The 24,794-nt window shown below is 39.4% G+C and overlaps 7 protein-coding genes and 1 long non-coding RNA gene across 8 annotated transcripts; 3 read left to right on the forward strand and 5 right to left on the reverse strand.

The window, feature by feature from the left end:
- The first annotated feature begins 958 nt into the window (after positions 1-958).
- LOC145710895 (uncharacterized) lies at positions 959-1,659 on the forward strand. The gene is made up of 3 exons (XR_014135096.1): positions 959-1,140; positions 1,389-1,485; positions 1,529-1,659. It is a non-coding gene; the product is annotated as an uncharacterized LOC145710895 (long non-coding RNA).
- A 464-nt stretch (positions 1,660-2,123) lies between these two features.
- On the reverse strand, positions 2,124-3,006 carry LOC145710894 (uncharacterized). Its single transcript, XM_081788605.1, has 4 exons — positions 2,826-3,006; positions 2,520-2,783; positions 2,351-2,472; positions 2,124-2,311 (listed from the first exon to the last, which is right to left on the reverse strand). The coding sequence occupies exons 1-4, from the start codon at positions 2,977-2,979 to the stop codon at positions 2,210-2,212; spliced, it is 642 nt and encodes a 213-aa protein (XP_081644731.1). The 5' UTR covers positions 2,980-3,006; the 3' UTR covers positions 2,124-2,209.
- Positions 3,007-3,337: 331 nt separating this feature from the next.
- Positions 3,338-3,977, reverse strand: LOC145711725 (uncharacterized). The gene is made up of 3 exons (XM_081789415.1): positions 3,836-3,977; positions 3,548-3,621; positions 3,338-3,508 (listed from the first exon to the last, which is right to left on the reverse strand). Exons 1-3 carry the CDS (start codon positions 3,975-3,977, stop codon positions 3,338-3,340), a joined length of 387 nt encoding a protein of 128 aa, XP_081645541.1.
- Positions 3,978-6,270: 2,293 nt separating this feature from the next.
- LOC145697922 (uncharacterized) lies at positions 6,271-6,960 on the reverse strand. The gene is made up of 3 exons (XM_081775132.1): positions 6,813-6,960; positions 6,397-6,580; positions 6,271-6,356 (listed from the first exon to the last, which is right to left on the reverse strand). Exons 1-3 carry the CDS (start codon positions 6,898-6,900, stop codon positions 6,320-6,322), a joined length of 309 nt encoding a protein of 102 aa, XP_081631258.1. The 5' UTR covers positions 6,901-6,960; the 3' UTR covers positions 6,271-6,319.
- A 20-nt stretch (positions 6,961-6,980) lies between these two features.
- Positions 6,981-13,259, reverse strand: LOC145697911 (uncharacterized). Its single transcript, XM_081775123.1, has 7 exons — positions 13,108-13,259; positions 10,049-10,252; positions 8,692-9,374; positions 8,017-8,177; positions 7,683-7,807; positions 7,466-7,638; positions 6,981-7,378 (listed from the first exon to the last, which is right to left on the reverse strand). Exons 1-7 carry the CDS (start codon positions 13,160-13,162, stop codon positions 7,097-7,099), a joined length of 1,683 nt encoding a protein of 560 aa, XP_081631249.1. The 5' UTR covers positions 13,163-13,259; the 3' UTR covers positions 6,981-7,096.
- A 3,492-nt stretch (positions 13,260-16,751) lies between these two features.
- LOC145711726 (uncharacterized) lies at positions 16,752-19,364 on the forward strand. The gene is made up of 7 exons (XM_081789417.1): positions 16,752-16,864; positions 16,911-17,039; positions 17,080-17,312; positions 18,043-18,366; positions 18,695-18,935; positions 18,987-19,124; positions 19,169-19,364. The coding sequence occupies exons 1-7, from the start codon at positions 16,800-16,802 to the stop codon at positions 19,362-19,364; spliced, it is 1,326 nt and encodes a 441-aa protein (XP_081645543.1). The 5' UTR covers positions 16,752-16,799.
- A 2,623-nt stretch (positions 19,365-21,987) lies between these two features.
- LOC145711727 (uncharacterized) lies at positions 21,988-23,042 on the forward strand. Its single transcript, XM_081789418.1, has 4 exons — positions 21,988-22,152; positions 22,306-22,504; positions 22,765-22,825; positions 22,864-23,042. The coding sequence occupies exons 1-4, from the start codon at positions 21,989-21,991 to the stop codon at positions 23,040-23,042; spliced, it is 603 nt and encodes a 200-aa protein (XP_081645544.1). The 5' UTR covers position 21,988.
- On the reverse strand, positions 22,998-24,736 carry LOC145711592 (epidermal retinol dehydrogenase 2-like). The gene is made up of 6 exons (XM_081789284.1): positions 24,421-24,736; positions 24,118-24,377; positions 23,780-23,868; positions 23,525-23,740; positions 23,147-23,224; positions 22,998-23,103 (listed from the first exon to the last, which is right to left on the reverse strand). The coding sequence occupies exons 1-6, from the start codon at positions 24,657-24,659 to the stop codon at positions 23,077-23,079; spliced, it is 909 nt and encodes a 302-aa protein (XP_081645410.1). The 5' UTR covers positions 24,660-24,736; the 3' UTR covers positions 22,998-23,076.
- Between the last annotated feature and the right edge of the window lie 58 nt (positions 24,737-24,794).

The raw sequence follows: 24,794 nt of genomic DNA on the forward strand, positions 1-24,794 counted from the left end.
GCGCTGCTGAATTCGTCGGTTTGCTGAAAACGTCGGTTTGCTGAATTCGTCGGTTTTCACCTGACAACGCGTGGGCGTTTAGAGAGGCAATCATTTTATCAAACTCCATCAGAAAACGATATTTCCGAAATTCGTAAAATAACATAAAATCGATGTAATATTAATGAATCATTTACAAAAGATTACATTTAATAAAAAGTATTCTTTTTATCTTTTTCAATATTGATCTATCATTATTTTCATTGTTTTAAAAACAGATTCACGAAACTTGATAATTCGTTTATACTGTCAACTTTCTGGTGACTTATAGTTGCTTATGATTATTATGATAATAATGTATAAAGAAGTAATTTAGCTAATTCTTACTTTTTCTAAATAATGCATTCTTAATGACTCATTTAGAAATGCTTTTAAACTATTAATTAGCCAATTAAATTGCGAGAACCTCGCCTTTAGATCCATTTGGTTTGAAAATTTCGTTCCGGCAAACGCCCACGCGTTTTCAGGTGAAAACCGATAATTCAGCAAACCGACGTTTTCAGCAAACCGACGAATTCAGCAGCGCTGAAAATGTCGGTATGCTGAAAACGTCGGTTGCTGAAAACGTCGGTATGCTGAAAACGTCGTGTAACCTTATTTTATGATCTACGGAAATATCGTTATCAGATGGAGTTTGATAAAATGATGGCCTCTTTTAACGCCCACGCGTTTTCAGGTGAACAACGACGAATTCAGCAAACCGACGTTTTCAGCAAACCGACGAATTCAGCAGCGCTGAAAATGTCGTTATGCTGAAAACGTCGTTTGCTGAAAACGTCGGTATGCTGAAAACGTCGTGTAACCAAAAATACCTCGAAGTCCGTTCTTTTTACCCTAAAATTTTTCTTTCAAAAGGGCAGTGTATTTAACACGGGCTTGTTAGTCAGCGTGCGCATAATTTCCGCGCAGGTCAATTTGAACAAAAGCCGCTTTCAGGTCGTTACTCCGCTCCGAGGATTTTTGTAGCACTCCGATTATATAGTGAGTCAAAGAGAAAAGGATCGTGATCCCCGTGAGACTAAAATGGAGAAATCGTTGATTGAGCTTTTCGAAAAAGTTGATGGCAACAAGGATAGAATGATGAGCAAGGATGAACTCAAGGTTAGTCCAAAACAAAGATAAGGGGGCCCCTTATCTGTTGTTGCCAGAAGGAGTCCCCTAAAATATGGATTAAGCGCTCTCTGATTGGCCTTTTTACTGAGGAGCCTCCGACAAGACGCTCTTAGCGGAAAGAGCCAATCAGAGAGCGCTGAATCCATATTTAAGGGGATCCCCAAAGTAAAAATATTCAATCTTTCCCATGCCGTAACAGACAGATCCCCTTATTTTCTATTCAAAAACTACCTCAGGATGCTTTGAAACAGCTTTGCGAAACCGTCAAAAACGACTCCACTTCTCCCTTGTATTTCATTCTCAGCGATGTTGACCTTTCGGACTCCAACTTGGGTAAATCCCATTTTTATCTTTTCAAACAAAAAATTTTCCCAAGAACGAATAACGCGAAAAGCCTTCAACGAAATCGACACCGATCGCTCTGGAACAATCACTTTTGAAGAATTCGCCAATTCTGATTGGACCCTTTCTCTGTGAAATTGACAAGAAATTGAAATATTGCTAGCATTTACTGGAATCATGAATTGGGCTAGGCGTAGCAGGAATTCTCGAAGAAGAGCAGGTTAAAACATTGTTCAGCTTTTCGAGCTTGTCTCCTCGCTCGATGCAGTTGGAGGATTCTAGAGTCGAGCCGAACTCAGCATCTCGGCGGGTGGGTTGGGGACTGCGGACGGCGGAAAGATGGAAATTCAGGGATAATCGAGCAATTCGACCCTGAAGATAAAAAATAATTGGGAAATAATTTTTACCTGGAAACTGGACATCGTTTTGATCATCAGTTTCTCCAAAAATATAATTATCGTCGGCGCCGAAAAGCCTAGAAAGAACGCGATACTTCCTCCAACATCTGACATGAATCGCTCAAGCGGATATCGCGGTTTTTCTTCAGTTGATTCGACGCGGGAATTCATTTCGATGAAGACGGAATTGATGGAGACGTCTTTTGGCGCGTTGATGGTGAGGGAGGGATAGCCATATTGGACTGTGATTGGTTGTTGATATTTTGATAAAAAATTTAATTTTATGGAAATTGCCAAAAATGAATGATAAATAAAAATTAACGATTTTGAGTCGAAACCTTTCCTGATGACATTGAAAGCTCTGAATTCTCGCAAGTTGTGGTGCAATTACAGTCGAATCGAAGTAGAGAATCAAATTTCTTACAACATAGAAGTCCTTCTCGTTTGTTTTTATATACCTGTAAAATTTCTTTGACGCAGAAAATATGGTCGAAAATCTTGCAATCGGGATAAGTGTATAAGTCCTCATATTGACGAAAAAACGGAGCTCGGCATCCGCAAGCTTTTAGCACCTTGTCGACTTAAGGGTATAGCCTGTGAGATTGAACAAACGGAAAATTGAGTTACCCTTGCATTCGTGAAAACAGCTTTCCACAGTGTATTCAGCGCGGCTGTACTTCAGCGTTCCATTTTTGATGCACTGGGAGTACGGTTTTCCGAGCTTGACGTACTTTGCTCTCGAGAGCTCTAGAATGGCTGCGTTTTTCGGATTGATCTGCAGCGATTTGGATCGAGCAACACTTTTGCTGTCATCTTCTGTGTAGTAAAGAGTGAACCCGTCGTAGAAGTTTTTCCAGCCGACGGACCAGTCCGTTTTATTGTAGATCGTGACTAGAATTGATGCTCGAAATTGATGTTTTACCCCTTTCTTACTGATATCAAGCGTTTTCGCGGTGGAACCAATGTAGCTCTTGCACTTTCCTTCTTGAAAATAGTCGTCTCTCCATCCAGCTGAACAATCGACTGGTCCAGCGCGGCAGGCGGAAACTTTGAAATGAGAGCTTGTTTTCGTGACGAGCTCCCACATCGTTGTTGATCGGAGGAGATGCTCGACGGAAATGACGTCTTCGTACATTTTTCTGTCACTGTGTTCTTGAAGAATTTGTTAATTGATCATTTGTCATTTGATCGCATTCCTAGGGGTCGACACTGACTATGTCGTCAAATGTCGTCAGATGTCGTCAAATGTCGTTAAAGGTCTTCAAATGTCGTCAAATGTCCTCGAATGTCGTCCAATGTCGTCGAATGTCGCTATTTTTCGACGATATTCGACGACATTCGAGGACATTTGACGACATTTGAAGACCTTTGACGACATTTGAAGACCTTTGACGACATTTGACGACATTTGACGATATTTGACGACATAGTCAGTGTCGACCTTTTTAAGAGATACCTGTCATGAGGCCAGTTTTCATCGCATTGAGAGTTTGTTCATTCAGCTCCATATTGTAATACAAAAGTCCGAGAATCTTCTCCAATTTCGGGTAATATCGCCTGAGTTTTTCCTTCGAATGCATCGAGTTCAAGCATAGCATTACTCTCGGAAATGGTTGCTTGAAAAGATGAGGAAAGATGATGGGAAAACAGCTTACTTCTCGAACTTCAACGATGTTTTGCTCGGTGTGCACTTCGAAGGAGAGATATTCCTGGAGACATTTGTACAGCGCTAGAATACAACGAAGAAAAAGAGCGACAAAAACGACAGAAGAAAGCTTCATTCTGCCGTCTTGTGCCACCTAGTGCCGGTCGGTGCCGCCAGGTGCCGTCCCGTCTGTAATAAATCTTTCCGGCATTAGCCGGCTCTATTCGACACTGACCGGCTCTAACCGGCAGAAAGTGGCTCTGGACGGCATTATATAGTAGCTTACAAAGCAACTTACCAATGGAAGATCCAGAAAGTCCAAAAATCACGACAGAAGCGAAAATAATCCTCTTGAACCTTTTCCCGATCGTTTCACTAAAAGAATCAATGTATTCCGTCTCAGAGGGCCAAATCTCAAAACTCGAATTTCTGCTGATCATTATTGTATTTCGCGTTATTCAATCGATGCGGCTTCAGTATTTCTTTGCCGACCCTTTCTGTCATAGAGGTCAGCCTGATCTAAGAGCTATTCACTTGTCAACCAGAATTGTTCTACTGATAAATCACTATTTCGCTCTTTTTCCTTTTGCCTCGGCTCGGCAAACTGTGTGAAAAACCTGAGTCAGGGCCTTAATGATCTTTTAAGACCTTTCAAATTTTCAAACCCTGACTCAGGTTTTCCACACAGTTTGCCAAGCCCAGGCCTTTTGCTCGCAGTGCGGCGTAAAGTCGTCTTTTTCTCTTTGGAAGGATCCAAAAAACCATTTTCAATAATCATTTTCGAATAATATCCGAACGATGATCCATTGAACAAGTGTTTTTGTAACTGACTATCGTCAAGAAACGACACATTAGTTGATATGTTTATGTTTTTATAATGAAGCGAAAACCGCGATCAAACGAATTCAATTCAATATTGAAATGGTACTATATTTATTCAGAGATAATGTGGTCTGACTAGCATGTTCGTTCCAATTAAGGATTATGGCAATAATCACCTTGGCAATTAAAAATGCAAATGTCAGCACTGTCAAGGGAAATAAACGAAAATGACTATAAAAGAAGTCAAGGCCTATCCCGTCCTCCTGGTCCCCTAACCCGGTCGACATTGATTATGTGGTCAAATGTCGTCAAATGTCGTCGAATGTCGTCGAGAAATAGCGACTTCCGACGACATTCGACGACTTGTACGATATTCGACGAAATTCGACGACATTCGACGACATTCGACGACATTTGACCACATTTGACGACATAGTCAGTGTCGAGTCGATAATGTCGACTTTAACCCTAACCCCTTTTCGTCAGCTCTTACCACCAAAAAAGCCGATTTATTTTCGGCTCAAAATGTTTTCTCGCGAGCCCAAAGTTATTTCTCCCTTTTTTCTTCGTTTTAATTTGCCTCACTATACTCATTTCTTACTGTCAACCCCAGCCGCTTATTATGCTCACCCCTGGTCGGGAGAAGGTTTTAATCTAACCCAATAACTCGTCTGTCAGAATGAGGAGAGTAATCAAAATTATAATACTCGCCGAGGAAAGGAGGTTTTCTTTACTTACCTCCAAGCCCATTTTTCTCTCAAATCGGTCCCTATCTAGAATTTTTATTTCATACTGTTTCTGTTAGTTTTTTATTTACCGAGCGATGTCTGATAAAAGCCCTCTTTCTACTCCATTTTCGCATGTTTTTTTTTTCTTACAATTGACAAAATGTAATGGGGTTCATTTGTTTTTAAAAACAGGAAAATAAGATTCTCTCGGTCATTGGAAAATAATCCCAGCTGACAGGAAAAACTGATCTAAGTGATTTATTCAATTTATACCGTGGCGTTTTTGAAGACAACGAGGAAACCGCGGGATTGATTATTGAAAAAGAGGGGTTTCAACATCTTTGATTTCATTTTCGTTAATTTTTTCTCTTCAGCGATTTCTTACTTTTGCTCGATGATGTGTTTAAGCATTTTTAGTTCGATTTTTAGTCAGATATTTTCATTTTCTACCAGCTTGCCTGACCTAAGCCATTGGCAATTGTCATTCGTTTCTGTTAAATTAGTTTGACAACAAGGTCATCAGAAGATTCATTGGAATAGGCTAATTAATAATTACTTTTTCATGATTTCTGCCAAGCAAATCCCGCCCCTTTCCAGAGTTCCACACTTAGGGGCTTTGTTTAGTTTCCTCAATCCCTAACCGAGTTGGGGGGTAAGGGGATTTAAGGGTCCCCCTCATTGCTCTAAAAACAGCTTGTTACAATCACTTACATTATGTTGCATTGATAGCTGTGTCCTCGAGCAAGTCGCGAGATCTTTTCCGGATAAAAGTTTTTCAAATGAAATTAATTCCAAATAAGCTTAAATCCGCGCCTCATCTCTATACGGTCCATAGCAAGTGCTCTCCCTTTTCAAATTTTTGCGATCTTTTTTCTCTCCCGATCCTATCATTCCAGCAAACGTTATTTTTGTCTCATTCATTATACCAGTAGACATCGCTTGCTATTCATAAAATGCTATTTTTCGCGAAAAACGAAGCCGTGTGATTTCATTTTAATTATTCGCTGGCGACGTTAATGCTTTATTATTGCCGTTTTGCTGTTTTGCTTTGAAAGCATAAGAAAAAAGCAATTGATTATTCTATCGATAATATTGTTGACCACAAATGTTCGATTAAATTGTCGATTATGGCATCAGAATTGCGATTTTTGCAGCCAAAGAATGCATTTGTTGATGCCAAGAAGGGGATTCTGCTTTATTATACAGATATTTTTTCCAAAGTAAAAATTCGCTTATTCGTGAGATTCCATCATCAAATCTTCATATTGCCTGAAAATAATCTTCTTTCCTCAAAAATCAATTTTCTTACCTAGCGTCAAAATCATCTTCAGTCTGCCACGAATCGTCGTAAAGATTGCCGTCTGAGTTATCGTTGTTAGAAGTATAGGCCAGTCCATAAATGTCTCCTCCGGAACTGCCGGAATCACCTGTCGGCGCATAATGGGCATTTTCCTCGCGACAGGTTTCTTCGGCTCCGGGCATATCAGCACATGCTAGCAGAAAGTTATGTAAATTTTTGAGCCAAAAATGATATTTTGAGATTCTTCAGGTATTGGCTTGAATCGACAAAAATAATAAAAATTTCATCAAAATTTTGGTCGAATTTTCGACGAATCAGATTTCGTGCAAATTTTCGCGAAAAATTGAAAAAAGGATATTGTCAGATTTTTGTCGATTTTAGCTACCAACAGACATTTTTTATAAAAACATAGAGCAATTTCTTACCAGAAAGAAAATTTGAAGCTTGTCTCTTCTCAATCTTATGAATCGGCTCTGATAACGAAAACGCCAAAAGCGGGATAAAAATTTTCATATTTTTCGATTTCTTTGATTTTGAATTTGAGCCCCTCTTTTCCGAAAAAATTCTCACCCCGCTGTTGTCTCTTTTTTGGTTGAAGTTTGTTTGTTTTTCAATTCGAAACTGGATCTTCTATTTCAAGTTTAGCCTTCAATCAAAATCATCAAATTTGCTTGATTGAGAATCGTTTATTATTTACAGTAGGAAAAAATCAACCAAGAGTCGAATAAGTGTGATCATCATAAGAGCTGTCTTTTAAATTTTGGTGAAGCTGTTTTTTGATCGGCAAAGTTTCCAGGTCCGAATATTCGTGCGAAAACGGCGCTGGGGCGGGAGGTAGAGTCGTCATTTTTCGGGCGTGGTGGATGAAGGGGATATTGTAATTTTGCTCTTCGGAGTAGGGAGGGTTGAACATTCGGCCGGGGTGATTTTGAGGAGCCCCAAGAGGAGGAGGGTTGAAATTGGGCTGCGTGTAGGAGACATATTTCATGTTCTGAAAAAATTGATTGAAAAATGGGAATCAAGGAGGAAAATTTGAAAAAAATTTTTCGAGAAATCAATTTTTTCGAGCGATTTTTACCTGAATAGTATCCATTGGATTCTGAGTATAAATATTCGGCGCCCGAAAAACTGTTTTTGAAAACTTCGCTTCTTTCGACTTCGTCCTTCTTATGAGCAGCAGGGAAACGAGCGCTAGAATCAAGGCGACTCCAGCGAGAGCAATGATCACGGCAATGAGCACTGCCGAGTTGTCTGAAAAAAGAATGTAAGGGAGGAGTTTGTCTGGAGATTTGTACCGTGAGGAGGGAGGGGAGCTTCGCAGCCGTAGAAGAGGATGTTCATGGCGGGAACGGGCGAATCAACTGCTGCTTCGGGATAGAGTCGGATTTTTTCGGCGAGGAGGGGGGTCATGAAAGTATGGCTAAATTTTGCTCTTTATAAAAAAAAAATTTATGGTGCCTTATTCACAAAAAAAAATCATGAAATTATATCTGCAAAAAGACTGTAATTGAAAAAGTCAGAGTTGTCGTGTGTCATTCAACCCGTCAAAAGTTCAAAGGATCGGGGAAAATCCCCCAAATCCGCTTTCTCGTAAAAATAAGTCTCTTCCTTGATTTCAGTAAATCTCACCTTGAAGAAGCAATATCAGCGGAGAAAGACTCTTCAAGACTCGTCCACTCCCCATCTTTGTAAATTTGAATTTCAAATTTCGAAGCGCTCCAGGGGAAAGGCTTTAGATCTGAGCCCTTGGTTTCAATTCGCTCGAGCCGCATGAGGCCATTGAAGTCGACCTGAATGAAAAGAGGGTTGAAGAAAGGAGGTTTATTATATCTTTTCTATTGTTTATTTTTCATTGCTATTTGAGTTAGATTGAAAAATTGATGATTTTACTAAAACCATAAATATTTTTCGAATTTTCAGCATGCTATTTTTCTTTTGAGGTAAAATTTTTGAGATGAAAAACATAGAATTGTAAACTTTCACTTTTCGAAGAACTCGGGCTTAAAGCTAATTATATTATTTATTGAACATTATATAAAAACAATACTAAAATGCCGAAAGAAAAATTTTTTAAAACAGTTTTTCTGTCAAATCTGCGCTTCAATAATTGAATCTCAAACAAAGCTTTGGCTATTCAGAAATCTAATTAGCGCTGCCCTTTGGAATACAAAAAGCTAGGCAAATTTGTTTCCACAGCTTGAAAGTTTGACGTTCCATATTGTCAAGATTATCTCCCCGCTTATTTGAGCTTTCAATCAATCTCGCTTTACATTCTCTTTTTCTTTCACTTTCTCAATAATTTACCTGAATCCACGGTTTTCTATCCTCAATCGCCGGCGCCCAGGGAAAAGCCCCATTGGAAAAAGCATTTTCTCCCTTCCAGTTCAAGACTGTCTCGACTGGCGTCATTTCCGGATCCGACTTGTCCAAAAACGCCTTTAAAAAGCTACTCGTCTTGATTTTCTCCAAATCGACTTTGAGAATATTTTTGTTGCCACATTTGCTCGGTTCTTTCAAAAAACCAATCGGGATGAAATTCGTCTTTGAATTCTTGGTTTGAAGACTTTTGATCGAATTTAGAGTCGATCCGGGAATAATGATGACGTCATCACTTCCCGCGGGGACTTTTCGCAGCTCTAGAATTCCGCCAAATCTGTCGGAAATCTCTCCAGCGTGAATTCCACTGCGGCAAATTGACGATTTCGAGTCAAAACCCATCTTCGAATCGCCAAAAACGCCCCCGTCGGTTCCAGCACAGCCCGCAGGGCAAAGCACCGAAAAAGCTCGGCTATTTTTCGATTCGATTTGAAGAATCTTCGAAGAAAGGGATGAAAAGGAAACGGAGCAGCCGATAAGACGAGGGCCAGGGGGAGAGCGGGAGGAGAAGAAATATGACATTGTGGCGGCCGAAGATGTCCAGTTTGAAGAACTGATAAGGACGGTGACTGGGAGCTTTATCGAGGGGGGAAAATCGCTGCCAGAACAACCTGAAATTTCATGATAAATAAATAAAACACTCAACAAATAAATTATAAAGTGAAACAGACATGACGATAATGGGTTAAGCCAACTTTTAATCGGAAAAAATAAGGGTGTCACTTCATTAATTTTTCAAGAAAAATCCAATTGAAAAACAGGTCTGCCCTGCTAAGCCCCGAAAAAAAAGCGTCGTCTTTCTGAGAAACTGTGGCAAAACGATTTTAATACACATGTATTTTGGGTCTCAACAAATCCTTTTGTCCGGCAATTTTCCGGTTGAGGACTTTTGAAAATTATTTCTAGCTCCTCTGGCCGCTGCCGCTTGTGGGAACCGCGGCATCAGCGATCAGGGGAAGCGATTTGTCAAAAATCAAGAAATAAAAACGTCAAGAAGATACTTTTTCTCGTCATAGAAAATCACGTGATTTAAGGATTTGCCCACTAGGACAATTTTTTTTCATGGTGACTCCCTTATTCATTTTTGGTAAATTAAAGACTCTCAATATTGTGTAAACACCCTTAAGCCGGCACTTTTCGTTGTTGCTTTTTGAAAGAAACAATGTTCGAAAAAATGTCAAGTTTGAAATTTCCGCCCTTTTATGTTGCCTGTTTGCTAAACTTGAAAAATACAATCAAAAATGAAACTTTCTCACTGCTTCGAGACACTCATTCATTTTGTTACCTTTATAAACGCGCTCCTCGCCATTGGATTGATGTTCTTTCACTTTGAGTTGGAGGAAGTCGATGTCTTTTCTTCCACATCCTCTTGGGAAACTCGTCACCAGCTCGACCGAGGAAGCGCCTGACAGTGACGAAAATTGAATCGACTCATCGGTCGAAAACTCAATCGTGCCGCTTGGGTTCTTTTCGTCGTTGATTTCAAGCGCTAGAAAAAAAAATAATTATGAACCAGGGTAGGTTGGGCAAATCTTTGAAATTATTAGGCAATTGGGGAAGTGAGGGGTCCTCTCAGCCAATGAGAAGCCGGTATTTTTATATCAGCTAATTATTAACGATTTATCCCCCCCCCCTTGGGACTCCCTCCCCTTCCGGGGACCCCCCTAGTTTTTTCCCACCCTAGCTTTGGAGTGCGGTCGGTTTGGTTCTCAGCCAATCAGAGGCAAGTATTTTTCGCAACGGCCAATCAAAAACGAGCTTCAGCCCCCTCTCCTTCTTAAGACCTTTAGCCAAATTTCTTTCTTTCAAACTCAATTATAAAAAATTAACCCTCCGTCGGCAGGTGTGATAGAAAGTAGCCCCGAGCGTGCGTGCCTTTGTTTGCATTCGAAGCTAGGGTCGGCACCGACCACCGACCAAAACCCGACTTGGTCGGGTTTGGTCGGGTTGATTTTGGTATCGACCAACCCAACCTGGGAATTTTATTCTATATTTGGTCGGTGGTCGGTTTTGGTCGGTTGATGGTCGGTTTTTGGTCGGTTTTGGTCGGATGTTGATCGGGTTATGGTCGTGTCGGTCGGTTTTTTGGTCGGAAACCTTCGTATTTTCTTCGCTATTCGAGTATAATTTTCAGCGAATCATAATTTGTTTGGATAAAAACCGACCCCACCAGACCAAAAACCGACCACCGACCGACCAGAAACCGACCAAAAAGTAAGGCGACCCGACCAACCAAAGCGACCACGGATTTCGCCAAATTTCTAGGAGACCGACCAACCCGACCTGGGAAAGTCGTGGTCGGTGCCGACCCTAGATTCGAAGGTTCAATGGAAGGAAGAAAAGAAGGAAACCGTCAAAGCCTTCAAATATTATGAAAGAGCTTTCATTGTAACCTCGAGTGGCGACCCGCCGCCGCTTTCACTTTGTTTTCGACGAAATTTGCTCAAACCGGAGCATACACTTAACCTAAGCTGTGTAGAAAGCATACAGTCGCGTCCTTGTTCCAAAGAAAAGATTTGATCAGAACAAGCAATTTTTGAAAAAATATTTATCGACTCGAAAAATTGTTCCCATGAGAAAACAAAAATTTAATGATCTTTTGCGTCAAAAACTTTTGATCGATAACCTCAAAAAATTGGTGGATTTTGATGGATTGCTGCTTATATTTAAAAAAAATAGTCCTCTTTTTCGCTTCTTTTTTAATTCCTTATTTTGCGTTGAAACTTTCATAACCCCTTTCTTCATGAAAACAAAGTAAGCTCATGATTTTCCCAAATTGAAGCCTCAAATGAAGCGAAAACCCAAGTTTTTTCGTCTTGGCAGGGAGCATCGTCCCTAATGAAGCTGAAAATCCATCCCAGGAATCGATGGTCAGCGATCCTAATTTTTCCGGATTATGGTTTTCGCCCCTGGGATGGACAAACGTCTAGTTAACGGGCGGATTAAAGGGGTTAAACATGCGGCGAAGGAATATTCGTTTTGTCAGTTTTTTGACCGATATTTTCGAGAAGAAGGATGATATCGCGTTGAAAAAATAACATGTTTCGGAAAAAAATATAGAGCTCTTAAAGACGAAGACAAAGTGGCAATCAGCGGCCGTGTTCTCACGAAGTAACGCAAAAGTGCCCAAAACGCGAGCAAAGTGGAGCGCGAAAAATTTCATGGCGAGTTTATTTTCAGCATCATTTTCCCAAGAATTCAAAGCCAGCCTTCTTTTTCTTGGTCTTCTTTAGTGTTATGTTTAGGGCAGTTCGAAAACTACGGGTATCCGTTGCTTTTTCAAAATGTGTAACTGACTTTCACCTTATCAATCATCCCCTTTTTTATCAAAAGGCTCCTTGAACCCTTTCAAGCAATGCCGCGGGCCATAAATATCCCCAACAGAAAATCAGCAAAACGATATCACACTTGAAGAGTTGGCCCTATTGTCACGTGTGCCAGCCATAAACACGTGATCAGCTGATTGATGGAGGCGGATAAGGGTCTTTGTAGCGAGCTCAATCAAGGATTACAAATCTGCATGAATTTCGAGCTTCGAGCTTTTTTTCGGCGGGTAATTTGAATCCTCTGATTTTGCGCATTTTTGCGTGTAGTCGCATATAGGGTGTACCCAACCGAAACAAGGAAAATAATTGGATTGATGTACTGTTTCATGTATGGATTTTATCAACACTTGAGAGAATAGAATAAGGGAGTAGACAGCACTAACCAAAAATTTCTCTGATTAAAATTAACTTTATAAGAGAGGGTATCCCCTTAAAGTCAATTCTTGTAAAAAAAAGAATAAGGGGATAGACAGCACTTACAAAAATATTTTCTGAGCCGACGAAATTAAATAAGAAGGGGTGTCCCCTTAAAATCATTTAAAAAACTTGGCATGGAACAAAATTTTAAGCAAAAATTTCAGTGTCAAGTTGGCAGATGGAGCAATATTTGAAAAATTCTTCGTATGCCAAAATTTCTCGCTCAAAATTTATTCAAAACGCAAACTGTCAATCATTCAACTCTCCTCGCCCATTACTGTAAGAACGTTTCAGCTGTGGATGAATTTATAGAGCAATCCGCAGGCGGAAATGTCGCCGGAGAAAGGAACCAGCTGGAGGGCGAGCGGCGGCGAGATGAAAAGCATCGAGCGACAAAGTGGATTAAAATTGCACCAGAAATTGACAAGGCTGGATAAATATTGTCGCAAATGTACAACTCAAGTGTTCTTTTTTGATCGACGAAAAATATGGAAAAGGGGAGACTCTTTGTTTTTTTATTGAGAATAATTTGTTAGGGTTAGGCTTCCTGGGCAAAAATTATCAATTTTATTTTTGAATAAGAATTGATTCTGTCATTTACCTGTAGTTAACTGTAGAATTGTCGGTAGAAAAATCTTCCAATAAAAAATCTTCATTTTCGGCTCTTTTTCTTTGTTCTCAATTCTTGACTCTTTGGATATAAAAAGTTTGTTGGGATTTTTGGGGTATATTTTGTACTTGTGTTCACTTAAAAATATATTTCTTCGTAAATGTGCTTCAGCTGTGGTCCAGCTCGCGCTCGTGCCCGGACCCCTCCGAAGCGCCACCTAGCGTGAGACACGGCGGCGCCGTAAAAGAGAACGCAGAATTTTAAGCTTTTGCACCTGGTCGGTTTATTTTTATTCTGGATTCAGAGGTCGAAATAATATCATTTAGAAAAAAATTTTCTAGATGTCAAATCTCCAAGACCATAAATCTGACGTGGAATCATGTGACTTATATTTTTTTTAGGTCATAAAATTGATCCCAAGAGTCAACCATAATTTGCATATGTTTGAATAAGCACTTCATAAATTATGAATCATAATGATTAAAAAACCTTCTTTTGAGCATTTTTCTATCACCAAGGACCTTGCTAAATCGTAACGCTACTTGACCCGAAAAACACGGGGCAGAAAAAATAATACGATTTGTTTACCAAACTGCCTAAAGCTCCTTATCAGCGACCCGCTTACTTGCCGATCAAGAATCTTCAAATCTTCATCTTGTCGTAATCAGGGTTCGAAATCGCCTAGGCGAATTCGCCTAGAAGGCTAGGCTAGGCGAGGTTAGGCGAATTCGCCTAGACAACCTAGCCTTGGCATGAAAATTTCCAAGGCGAAAAATTTCGCCTAGCCTAGCCTCAAGGCGAAAAATATTGGCGACTTAGGCGAATTAAGGCGAAAAGGCGAAAACCTTAATTCGCCTTGAATTTAGGTGAATCAAGGCGAATCTAGGCGAGATTAGGCGAATCTAGGCGAAATTAGGCGAATCTAGGCGAAATTAGGCGAATCTAGGCGAATTTAGGTGGAAAGGCTTGATCGTTTTTCGCCTAGGCTAGCCTTGAAGGCGAAAATAAGGCGAATTTAGGCGAAATCAAGGCGAAAATATTACATATTTCTCTGCCCTGCCCAAAGCCTGTGAAAGAAATCCGAAGATCTCGGACCAAACGGTGACCGTCTCTACGCCTTTTTTTGACTTGTTCCCTCTTTTCGACTTTTCGCCTTATTTTCGCCTAAAAATATAGAATTTTCCGATTTTTTCGACTTTTCGCCTAAATTCGCCTAAGGCGAGTTCGCCTAGCCTAGCCTAGCCTTGAAGGTTGAGCTAGAGCCTTCGCCTAGCCTTTTTTCGCCTAGAAGGCGAAAATTTCAGAAAACCTAGCCTAGCCTAGCCTTTTGATTTTTCGCTCCGATTTCGAACCCTGGTCGTAATATAAACAAATCGTCTTCTAAATTTCTGAGTCAGCAATGGAAATTTGTGAAGAACATAAAAAGGCGAAAAAACGAAGATATGTGTAATCCTCTGAGAGCTTATTTTCTCGCAAAGGAGATAATCCATTTCTCGGAGAAATATTTTTGCGATTTATCGCTCCACCAGCGCGGCACAGGTGCGCTAGAAACTGACATAAATAATTGTTGCAATTTGAGCGACAATTGAGTGATTGAGGCCTCATTCTTATCCTCAGTCTTTCTAGAGCTACAATCTAAAAAGCATAAGCAAATAAAAAACAAGAATCAAATTTTTTTCATAAATAATTTTTTTTTTCTTTATTAACTGCCTCTTCATCATTGATGAATCATCAACAAAAAAAATAATACTTTGCCAACCTTACGTTCAAATTTGAGATCAATAAAATTTTTTCATTCGTTTAGTAGAACCTAAAGAAATTCTTACGTTTACCCTGTAAAAAATTTTTCTGTTGAAAAAATTTACCGGCGAAGACTAGAAAAAATTCTGGCCAGAAAAGATCGGTCAAAAATCCCGTCAAAAAAGGCCCATTTTCCCGAAAATGCACGAAAAATGGTCAATTTTTTTACAATTTTGTTAATTTCATCCTATAAATATTATTTTTATCAATTTATTTTAGGCTCAACAGATTTGGTAGAATATGAAGATCCCAAAAATTCAAGATTCATATCCAGACTATGTGTATAAGCAAAGTTACAATCACCCAGGAAAAAATTCTTGTTGACCCCCCTCCCCTTAATTCTGAATAAAAATAGACATAGTGTCTTACTTCCGAAAATGTCAGAAAATCGCTGCACCTGAAAACAAAATTACTTCCACCTGGCAACCTCTTTTTGGCCCCCGCTCCGTGAGAGAGGCCCAAATATTTCCGAAAATATGAAAAATCAAAATAGCGAAATTGGAAATTCCAACTTGTTGATAAAATAGAAAAAGGTTATTTTGATTACAGAATGGAATTTATAATTTTGCAAGAAAAAAAATGCACAGGAATTTTTTCGTTCTATGATTTCGTTTTCCATTTTTTCATTTTTAATTTAATTTTATTTTTTCTTAATTATTCTTAAAAAATAAAATAGCTAAGACGGGCTTTTTACTAACTTTGCGCTTTTCCTCCTGCAAAAAATAAGCCAAAAAATAGCAGTACAAAGTTTTTCCACTCAATTAGTTTTATTGGGGCGCTCGGAAAATCGCTAGATCAGCATAAATCTGTCTGGTCAAAGGGAGCATCCGCCCGAGCGCCAGCTTTCCAAACTCTGCGGCTTCGACCCAGAAAGCGTGCCTTTCATCTCCCTGACACCTGACAGCACTGTATGTTCCGCCTGTCAAGGAAGTTTTATTTAGGAGAATGATAGAGGACAATCTTTTAAAAATTCATACATCGAATCTGGTGAATTTGAGTTTGATAGGGTAATAGTTAATAGTTATGAATCGTCGGAAATAATTTTGAGTAAACCGGGAAGTGAAAAATCAAGACATCATTATGGTTCTTTTCGCCTTAATTTGTTAAATTTTGCTTTACTATGAACAACTGCTTTTCGTGGTGTTTTTCGACAAATTACAGAAAATCGAATTTCAATCATCCCTTTCTTTTACATTCTCATCCCTTTTAACATCTTTTATCCTCCGAAGAATTTATTTTATGGCAAAAAAATCTTCGCAGTTTTTTTTTCAAAGCCGACTTTTCAATAAAAATTTTTTCAGACCCTGACTCAGATTTATACACAGGTTTTCGAGCCCAGCCCTTACTTTCAGACAATAATACTAACGATTTTTGCCAATCATAATTGTCAAATTCTCACTTGCAAATTTGCCCTGTCGCCCGATTCATCACCATTCTCCTGTTTATCATCCCACACTCGTGCTTTATTTGCTCCAACAATTTGAAAATTGAACATCAGCGCCCATCGAACCCGATTTTGGCCAATTTGTGATCGGAAGTGCGCTTCACCTCGCCTCATAAAAACGCCAGGATGAGGACTCCTCACTCCCCGCTGAGCTTTTAAAATAGAAAATGCGAAGTGCGACCTAATTATTTCGATTCTGGGAAAAGAAGAGAGCTCGTCTCCTAGGGTTTTACAGATAAGCTCCTGCTGGGCAAGCGCCGATTGGAAAATTTTATAGAAACGTTGAACGAAAAAGTTGAAGTTTGTTCGTTTTCAGTTCATTTCGGGGTCAAATAAAGCCGGAGTAGTATTTGTCGATCATGAAAATTTAAAATGATGAAATTTGAACAGCAAAAGATGAACAGAAATTTTTCGAAAAAGAAAGTTTTTTTAGCAAAAAATGAAAAAAATCCTGAAAATTCTCTTCTTTTTACTTGGGATTTTTGCCGACCCGAAAAACTGCCCGTACGTTTTGTGATTGATTTTAAGTTTTATTGAGAGAAAATTCTAGTGATCAAGATTTGGGAGATTTGTGCAATAATCACTGCCAGGGAGAGCTTGATATTTGCAGGGAAGACTGTGGAGATGCCAGTTGCGAGACTACTTGCAATCGGGAATTTTTGCTTTGCATTGATGATTGGTGAGAAATAGGGTCGAACAAAGTTGCCAAATAATTCTAGCCCCTGTGGAGAAAATTGCGAAAACGGCTGCGAAAACTGCCCAAGCTCCTTTTGCGCTTCCACCTGCGACGATCCTGAAAACAACGAGGACTACTTAGTCTGCAAAGACAAAGTAAAGGGAAATCTAAGCGGATGCTTTGACTTCTGCGACAATTCGATCGACTGTCATCTCAACTGCTCGGAAGAGTACACGAAGGATATTTACAGTTGTCCCTGCATGGAAGGATGTCTAGGCTTACCGGACTAAATTTTGACCCTTCTTTCTAGCTTAGTTGGGTGGTCATATGACACAGTTTTAGAAAGCCTAGCTTCTGGGCTTTCATTTGGGCACAAATTCAAGGGGTCTGGGTCATGCCGTAAAACTCGGTTTTGAGTTCTAAACTCTACAATTATATGTATAAAACATATATAAACAAAAATTAACGCATTAAAAAGTTGAACCGAGGTCAAACCGGGTGGTCAACCGGGTGGTTCATCGTGGGCCATATTTCCATATATTTGAAGGTTTCTAGAGTTGAAACACCCGGTTCGACCGCGGTTCAACTTTTAATGCGTTAATTATTGTTTATATATGTTTTATACATATAATTGTAGAGTTTAGAACTCAAAACCGAGTTTCACGGCATTTCCGGATTTTCACCGCCAACTTCTAGCGCCTCCAGGTGGCCACAAACGGCTTGGCGCTAAGATTTCTTGAGCTCTACTGAAAGCTCAGAGCCTGAGCTTTCTAAATATATGACTCTTGACTACTCTCGAGCCCGGACGGGCATCGAAAAATAGTTTGAAGGATTCTAGTACCTATTTTGGGACTTCAGGTCCCATGAATTGCCTTGCGGGCATGACCCAGACCCCTTGAATTTGTGCCCAAATGAAAGCTCAGAAGCTAGGCTTTCTAAAACTGTGTCATATGACCACCCAACTAAGCTAGAAATAAGGGTCGAAATTTAGTCCGGTAAGCCTAAGGATGTCCCACCGGCTGCCCAGGATGTGGCGATTACAATTGCGAGTCCAACGAATTCATCGTTTTTCACCCGGAAGAATCGTATCTCCAAAACACCATTGGTCGAAAAACGCCAGTTCAGTACTCTTTCCCTGACTCTGATAGTGGATATATCAAGTACGCCGCTGGTGTCTATTTTCAAGGCCGATTTCATGTCTTCGGAGGATATAAAGACTCGAAGGCGATTTTGATTCTGAACGGCTGTGATTTTGAAAAGCAATCTCTTTCGCTTGTCTACAGTCATCGATATACCCAGACTGCGATTGCTCTTCAAGACGATTCTAGAGGTACAGTTCTGAAGAGCCCTTTATCAAAATATAGATTTTAAATATGATTCCCTTAGAAGAGATTTCTTCATTTAGTAATAAATTCTTCCATCAGGTGGAATCCTCCGGGGTCCTCAGAAGATCCACGTGATAAATTTTCTCGATTTTTATTTGCTAATGCGCCGAAAAATCAGGAAATCGCAATAATTCCCCGGAAGAGTCTCTTCTTCTTTTGCTTAAATTCTTCCAGTACGGGGGTCCTCCACGCATAAATAAAATACAATCTACTCGTTTGGTGTCGCTTATTTCGTTTTCGGGGCAATCATCAAAAATCATCGGTAATTTGTAGTCCTCCTATGCTTCTGGTTCGACAGCAACTACAAGCACAAGCGATGCCAGTACTACGATGGCCGAACAGTCGGGCTCGATCTTTACTCGACTCAAGCTGATCATCAAAAAGGTTGCGTTGGCTTCTTTGGGGACGACATCATTACTCTTGGTTCTGAAGATTATGGAAAACAAAACTACGTCGAGATCAGAAATAGCGAAAGTTCTGAGTGGAGTCGAACAACTGATTTTCCCGGCGAAGGGTAGAAAATTGACTCTTCACGATTTCGCTTTTCTTTAATCGTTACTTCTAGTGATACTGAGGGAAGATTCTGCCTTGGCGTCTCTGATGGCTTGATCACTATTGGCGGATATGAAGTCTTCCTCGGCGGACGAGTCAATGTTCATCTTTTCAAGAATCAAGTTTGGACAAAAATCGGCGAACTTTTTATGTGAGATATTTTCTATCAAAAAGTGAGGAAAAATTTGCTTTTAGAAGCATTATTTCCCCACCGCGATTTCTTTCGAAAACTACATTTTCACCGTCGGAGAAGAGTCCAATGAGCGGTTTTTTCTACGATGAAGAAGTCGAAGTTGAGAAAATCGACATCGACCCAGAAGTTCTCAGTCGCCCGGTTGGAGATCGAAGATACTCCCTTATTCTCGATGGAAAATACAACACTTGTTTTTAAAATATATCAGAGTGATATTTCACGCTGGATTTTCCTAAATTAAAAAATTTATCTCTGTAGCAATTTAATTTTATATAAGAATTGCTGTTGCTCATCTCTAATAAACTAGAAAAAAATGATTAAAAGCCTAAATCAATGGATTTAAAGGGCTTTGGTCACTTTTATTGGTTTTTGAATTTTTTATTTGTGTTATTCGTGCATAAAAATATCAAATTAGTCAGAGAATCAAGATTTCGCTTAGAGTTACTTCTTGTGTACTTCACGGCCAGTCCCATCCACCTCTACCGTTGCGAGTTGGACAAGGGGGATTAATGCAAAGCTCTTTGATAGAGTTTTCTTCTCTTTGAAAATTGTGAATAATTGAGAATATGAAATACTAATGTACAAATAAAATTCAAAAAACAAGCTCTTTAATACAGAAGAAAACCCATCCCTGGTACACCAGAGAAGCAGGCGGTAACACTGGAGACGACAGCGAAGAGATTAACAAGTTTCATGATGTTTTGAAAACTGTGACTTTTTTAATTTTGGGACTGCATATATAAGCTGCATTTGCGTCAATATCGTCCTCGACCTTCAAACTCATCGGATGTTCTTAGTCTATTTTTGCAAATGAAAAAAAACAACATGCGCAATAATCATGGAATACAAACACTACAAGGAAAAATTCCTTCTGAGCCTCGAAGGATAAAATCGACGAAATGCCGCATATTTTAGCAAAGTAAGAATAGGAACCCCCCCTCCAGTTTACAATTTTCGAAATATCAAAAATCGGGTTTTCATTTTTATGACCCCAGAAATGAAATCTACAGGTCCAAAAACGATTTCAGGGCTTCATAAGTCTTGTCTCTCTCTCGACTTCTTCACTCTCAAAATCGCTTTTGTAAATTTGACTTTTTGATAAAAATGACGAAAAACTCCAAATTTCAAATAAAATTTTAGATTTTTATAAGTCAATAATTGCTCTGGACAAGTTTTCATGATGAACTTTACTTCAAGGCACACTAAGAAGCCGAAATATGGCTGTTTTGAAATTTTCGATTTTTTGAGGGAAAGTGTTGATTTTTTAAGGCAACGGTTATCGATCAGGCTACGTTTGAGGCTGTATTCCTGAAAACCTATTGATGGTTGAAGATTTCTTATCATTTTTATATGAAGATTTATCGTAGATCTTAATTTTGTCAGAAGGAAATTTTCTTCCTCTTAAGAAACAAAGACAACCGTGATGTTTCTTATGCTTTGAGCTTTATAGCAGCTTACATAAAAACAAAAATGCTCAGAATTTTGCGCAGAATTTAATAGAAGACAAAATAAATGTCTTAAATGCATTATAAATCCCTTTAGAAATCGAAACCCGTACCCCTAAAGAGTTAGATATCAAAAATCACAGTTTTCAAGCAGATTTGAAAAAAAGCGAATTCTGACATTCTAAAGGAGGTTCTAAAAGGGTATTTTAAGAATAAAATTTACTGTATTGAAGTCCGCGTTTTATTTTGGATTCCCAGAGATTCACCTTTCGCCAAAAGAAAATCGAATATTTTAGAACCATCCAACTCAGTCCAAGAATCAACCAATTAAAGGCTATGAACTAAAGCCTATGGTGGTCGATTAAGCTTCAAGCAGAGATTTAAATCTCTGGACTCTTAAATGCCAGAGTATCTCATACTAGCTTAAAATGAACATCTATTCAAGATATTTGACTAACAGAAGCTTTTTCCGTCATTCAAAGAAAAAAGCCCCTTTTTTTATTTTCTATTATTTAAAAAAGAAGTCTTCAGGAGGGGTTTCACTGTATTTAAAAGCATTCGGGTCCTATCTGGACTTTTTACCCTCAAAATCCTATTTGAAAATAAGACTTTGGACAGAAAATGCGCGGTACGTTATTTTGCTGTTTACTGTCTGAATTTTTACTCAAGAACATACTTTGTAATTTGACTAACGTGAATTGACGTAGGAAATCTCCATCATTTGGGTCAAACTCCGATGCTCTTAGTCGGCATCAAGGACATCTCTCACGCAACAATGCAAACTCGACACTATAAATACGATAGTTTTTCTTCAACATTCGTGAGAAATATTACAAAAATATTTCGGAGCTCAAAAAATGAAGTTTTTGACTCTTTTTGCGGCTGTATCTTACGGAAGTGCCTGTTCATTTAAGGGTTTCGAATTTTTTGCCTTTTTAATGTTTTATAAAAATTCAAACCCTTATCAGTTGGCTCGCATGATGGCACTCATGGCGCTTTTTATGAAAACGACGGCATGTATGCAGGCGGCGGCGTGTCTGACAGCGGAAACCCAAAGATCTCCATTGGATGGAAATTTAAAAAATAGACATCTTTGATCAATGATATTTCGGATAGTTCCTGAAATTCATACTTTCTGATTTCTTTTTATTCTTTTAGATTTTTATTTCTGCGATTGAAATATATTAAAAATGAGTTTTATGGTTTATTTTTTAGCCTCTTTGCAATCTGAAAACATAACAAAATAAAGTGGAAATGAACTGCGAATTCAACAGTTCCTGTCCAGCGTCATTTATTATATTGCGTGGCTTTGCAGCTCAGGTTCTTCCTTTCTGAAAGTTGCAAGTTTTAACTCTTCTGAAATCAACAAAAAACCCCATGTTCGAAAAGCTCAGGAAAATATTCAAAAACGGCAAAGACAGAGAAATTGACAATGATTCCGGCAAGTCCAGCAAAGGAAATTCCGGCAAGAGGCGGCAAAGTTTGATCGAAAGGGTCAGAAAGTCGATTATTCCCGATGATATGGACTTGACTTTTTCGAGGTAAGATCGCAAGAAATCATAAAATAAATGTCATTTTTGAAATTTCGATTTTTTGTCTTCAGAAAACTTTGACTTCCTGAACAAAAACTTAATAATTTGGATAAGACCATCGAGATTTTCTGCCTTCTACTAAATAATGACATCAAAACTAAGTCTGAAACGAGCAAGCCAGCTGGACACGAAACGCCGCTCAACTAGAAAAACTCAAGAAACGAAGCACGTGACCCTTTCAAAGCAGAAAGTCGACCAAATTCTCGACAAGGAACCGCGCGTTTCTCAGTATTTAAAAGTCGAACCATGCAATCGAAGAAAAGGAAGCAACTCGAGAATTTGGGCAGTTTCGGAACAAAAGGTAAACAGAATTCTAGAGCCCCTTTTTCTTGAAAATCGTCCTTTTGAAGATCAAGAAAAACGATCAAGAGTAAAATTTATACTGTCAGATGTGTACTCCCGCCTGTCAATTGGCACTGTAAATCATTTCTTCACCTGTTGACAGGGAAGAGTTAAAAAAAGATTAACCAGTCTGATTTCTTGAGTCAGCGTTTGTGACCCCCGGTGGAAGCATTTAAAAGATTTTAGGGCATATTTCTCCTTCTCAGTTATTTGTTCTAGGACCACGATGCGAAAGTAAGAAGGCAATTTAAGCACGTCCCGATTGAAGAAAATATTCAAGGTAAAATTTCTCCGCAAACACTTTTTCCCCCTTTCTAGAGTCGAGCCAAAGTGATTCGCTGCGAAAAATCTCCACCTCCCCAGCTTTGATCCGTGCTCAAGAATCTCGTTCCTCGACCAGAAGTCTCCAAAACCGAATCGCCGAAAAAGTGCTCCGACAAATAGAACTCGTTATTAATAAACTTTGCTTTATTCGATATTTTTTTGGCAAAATATGAGTTTTCTTCTGCAGGATTGATTTCTTCCTTGATTTCATTTTTGCTTGCTTCGTCCAACGAACTAAAAAAATCATGAAAATGATTTCAGTCGAGTTTTTTTTTACATCATTCATTGCATCAAGAACTCCTCCCCAGGACAAGAATGTCAAACCAGCGTTTCTCGGAAGCATCTCTTGAAGAACCTGAATTTTTCATTAATTACCTTAATTCTTTGCTCATCAACCTGTGCCGAAAATATAAGTCAGAGTCTGAAAGGTTCCTAAATAAAAGCCGCGCGGCGGTTTTTTTAAAATCGAAGCCGCAAAGCGGCTTCGCGAAACATCTTCTCTTGTAAAAGTTAGAATTTTCGCGAAGCTGCTGTGCGGCTTCGTTTTTAAAAAAAGCCGCTGCGCGGCTTTTCATTTGATGTCTTTCAGACCCTTTCTCAGGCTTTCTACACAGGTTTTCGAACTAAGCCGGTATCAATTAAAAAAGAAATTTACCGCTAGAATATCAAGAATCTTTGGCAAGAAAATTCTGTCCGCATTCGTCTGAATTCCGTGAATAACACTGTCGACGACTGATTCCGGCGTAAGAATATCCACCAACCACGGTCGCTTGGCAAAGAAGCCTTCAAACATTCCCGTCGAAATCGCGTAGGGGCAGACCCAGGAGACCTTGACCGCGCTATTTGCCTTGTACAGCTCCATCGACAGCGACTAAAATTGTTGAAGGGAAATGGTTCATGATTATTTTACGTCGGCAAAGTGGGCGGCGGCGGCTTTACTTGCGCAATAATCAGCGAGCTTTGGAACGGCGAAGTAACCAGCAGAGGAGGCGATCGAAACTAGAATAAATAGAATTGAAATTTCGCAAATATTGATGAAGAAAAAACGAGCTTTTTGATCTTCAAGGGCATCTTTCATCGCATTTTTTGCGAAAATTTTCGCATTTTTTTCGCAATATTTCGCAATTATTACTGTTTTTTTCGCAATTTTCCGCATTTTCTCGCGAAAATTTTCGTATTTTTTCGCAATAAATTTCTATTTTTTCTCAATTATTCGCATTTTTTTCGCATTTTTCGCGAACAACTTACTGACATGTCCATGATTATTTTCCACCATTTTTGGCAAAAACGCCTTCGTCGTCCAAAAGTGCGAAATCGCGTTGACTTCAAAAGTCTTCTGAATCACCGCGTCATCCGACTCCATGAACGTTTTTCCACCAACGATGCCAGCGTTGTTGATCAACATCGTAATATCGCCGGCGAGTTTCGCAGATTTCTTGGCGACTTCGTAGACTTCAGCGCGGTTGGTCACGTCGCATTTGAAACCATACGCTTCGCCGCCATTTTTTCTAGAAATTTTAAACAAAAACGACGCTGAAAGGGGCTATTTACCTGATTTCTTCGACAGTAGCTTCGTTTCCCTTCACATTGACATCCCAAGCGACGATGACACATCCCATGTCGGCGAGTTTCTTGGCCATGAGAGCTCCGATTCCGCTCCCAGCGCCGGTGATGCAAACGATTTCTCCATTCAGATCTTTCTTCGACTTCGGAAAGGGCCATAAAATGATCGCTTGTAAAATTTGAAAAAGCGAAACAAAAACTGGCAGAAAATCCTCCGTGAATCCCATCGCGGCGAGTTTTTCTCTTTCTCCCTCTGAGCGGCGCGAGGATTTCGCAAATAAAAAAATTGTTCAACAAATATCAAAACGTGTACTAGAATAAACGAAAGCAAAGTCTTCTGAGTCAAAGGTCATAATGTCAGC

This window comes from Oikopleura dioica, chromosome 1, assembly GCF_907165135.1.
Source record: "Oikopleura dioica chromosome 1, OKI2018_I68_1.0, whole genome shotgun sequence".
Lineage (NCBI taxonomy): Eukaryota > Metazoa > Chordata > Appendicularia > Copelata > Oikopleuridae > Oikopleura > Oikopleura dioica.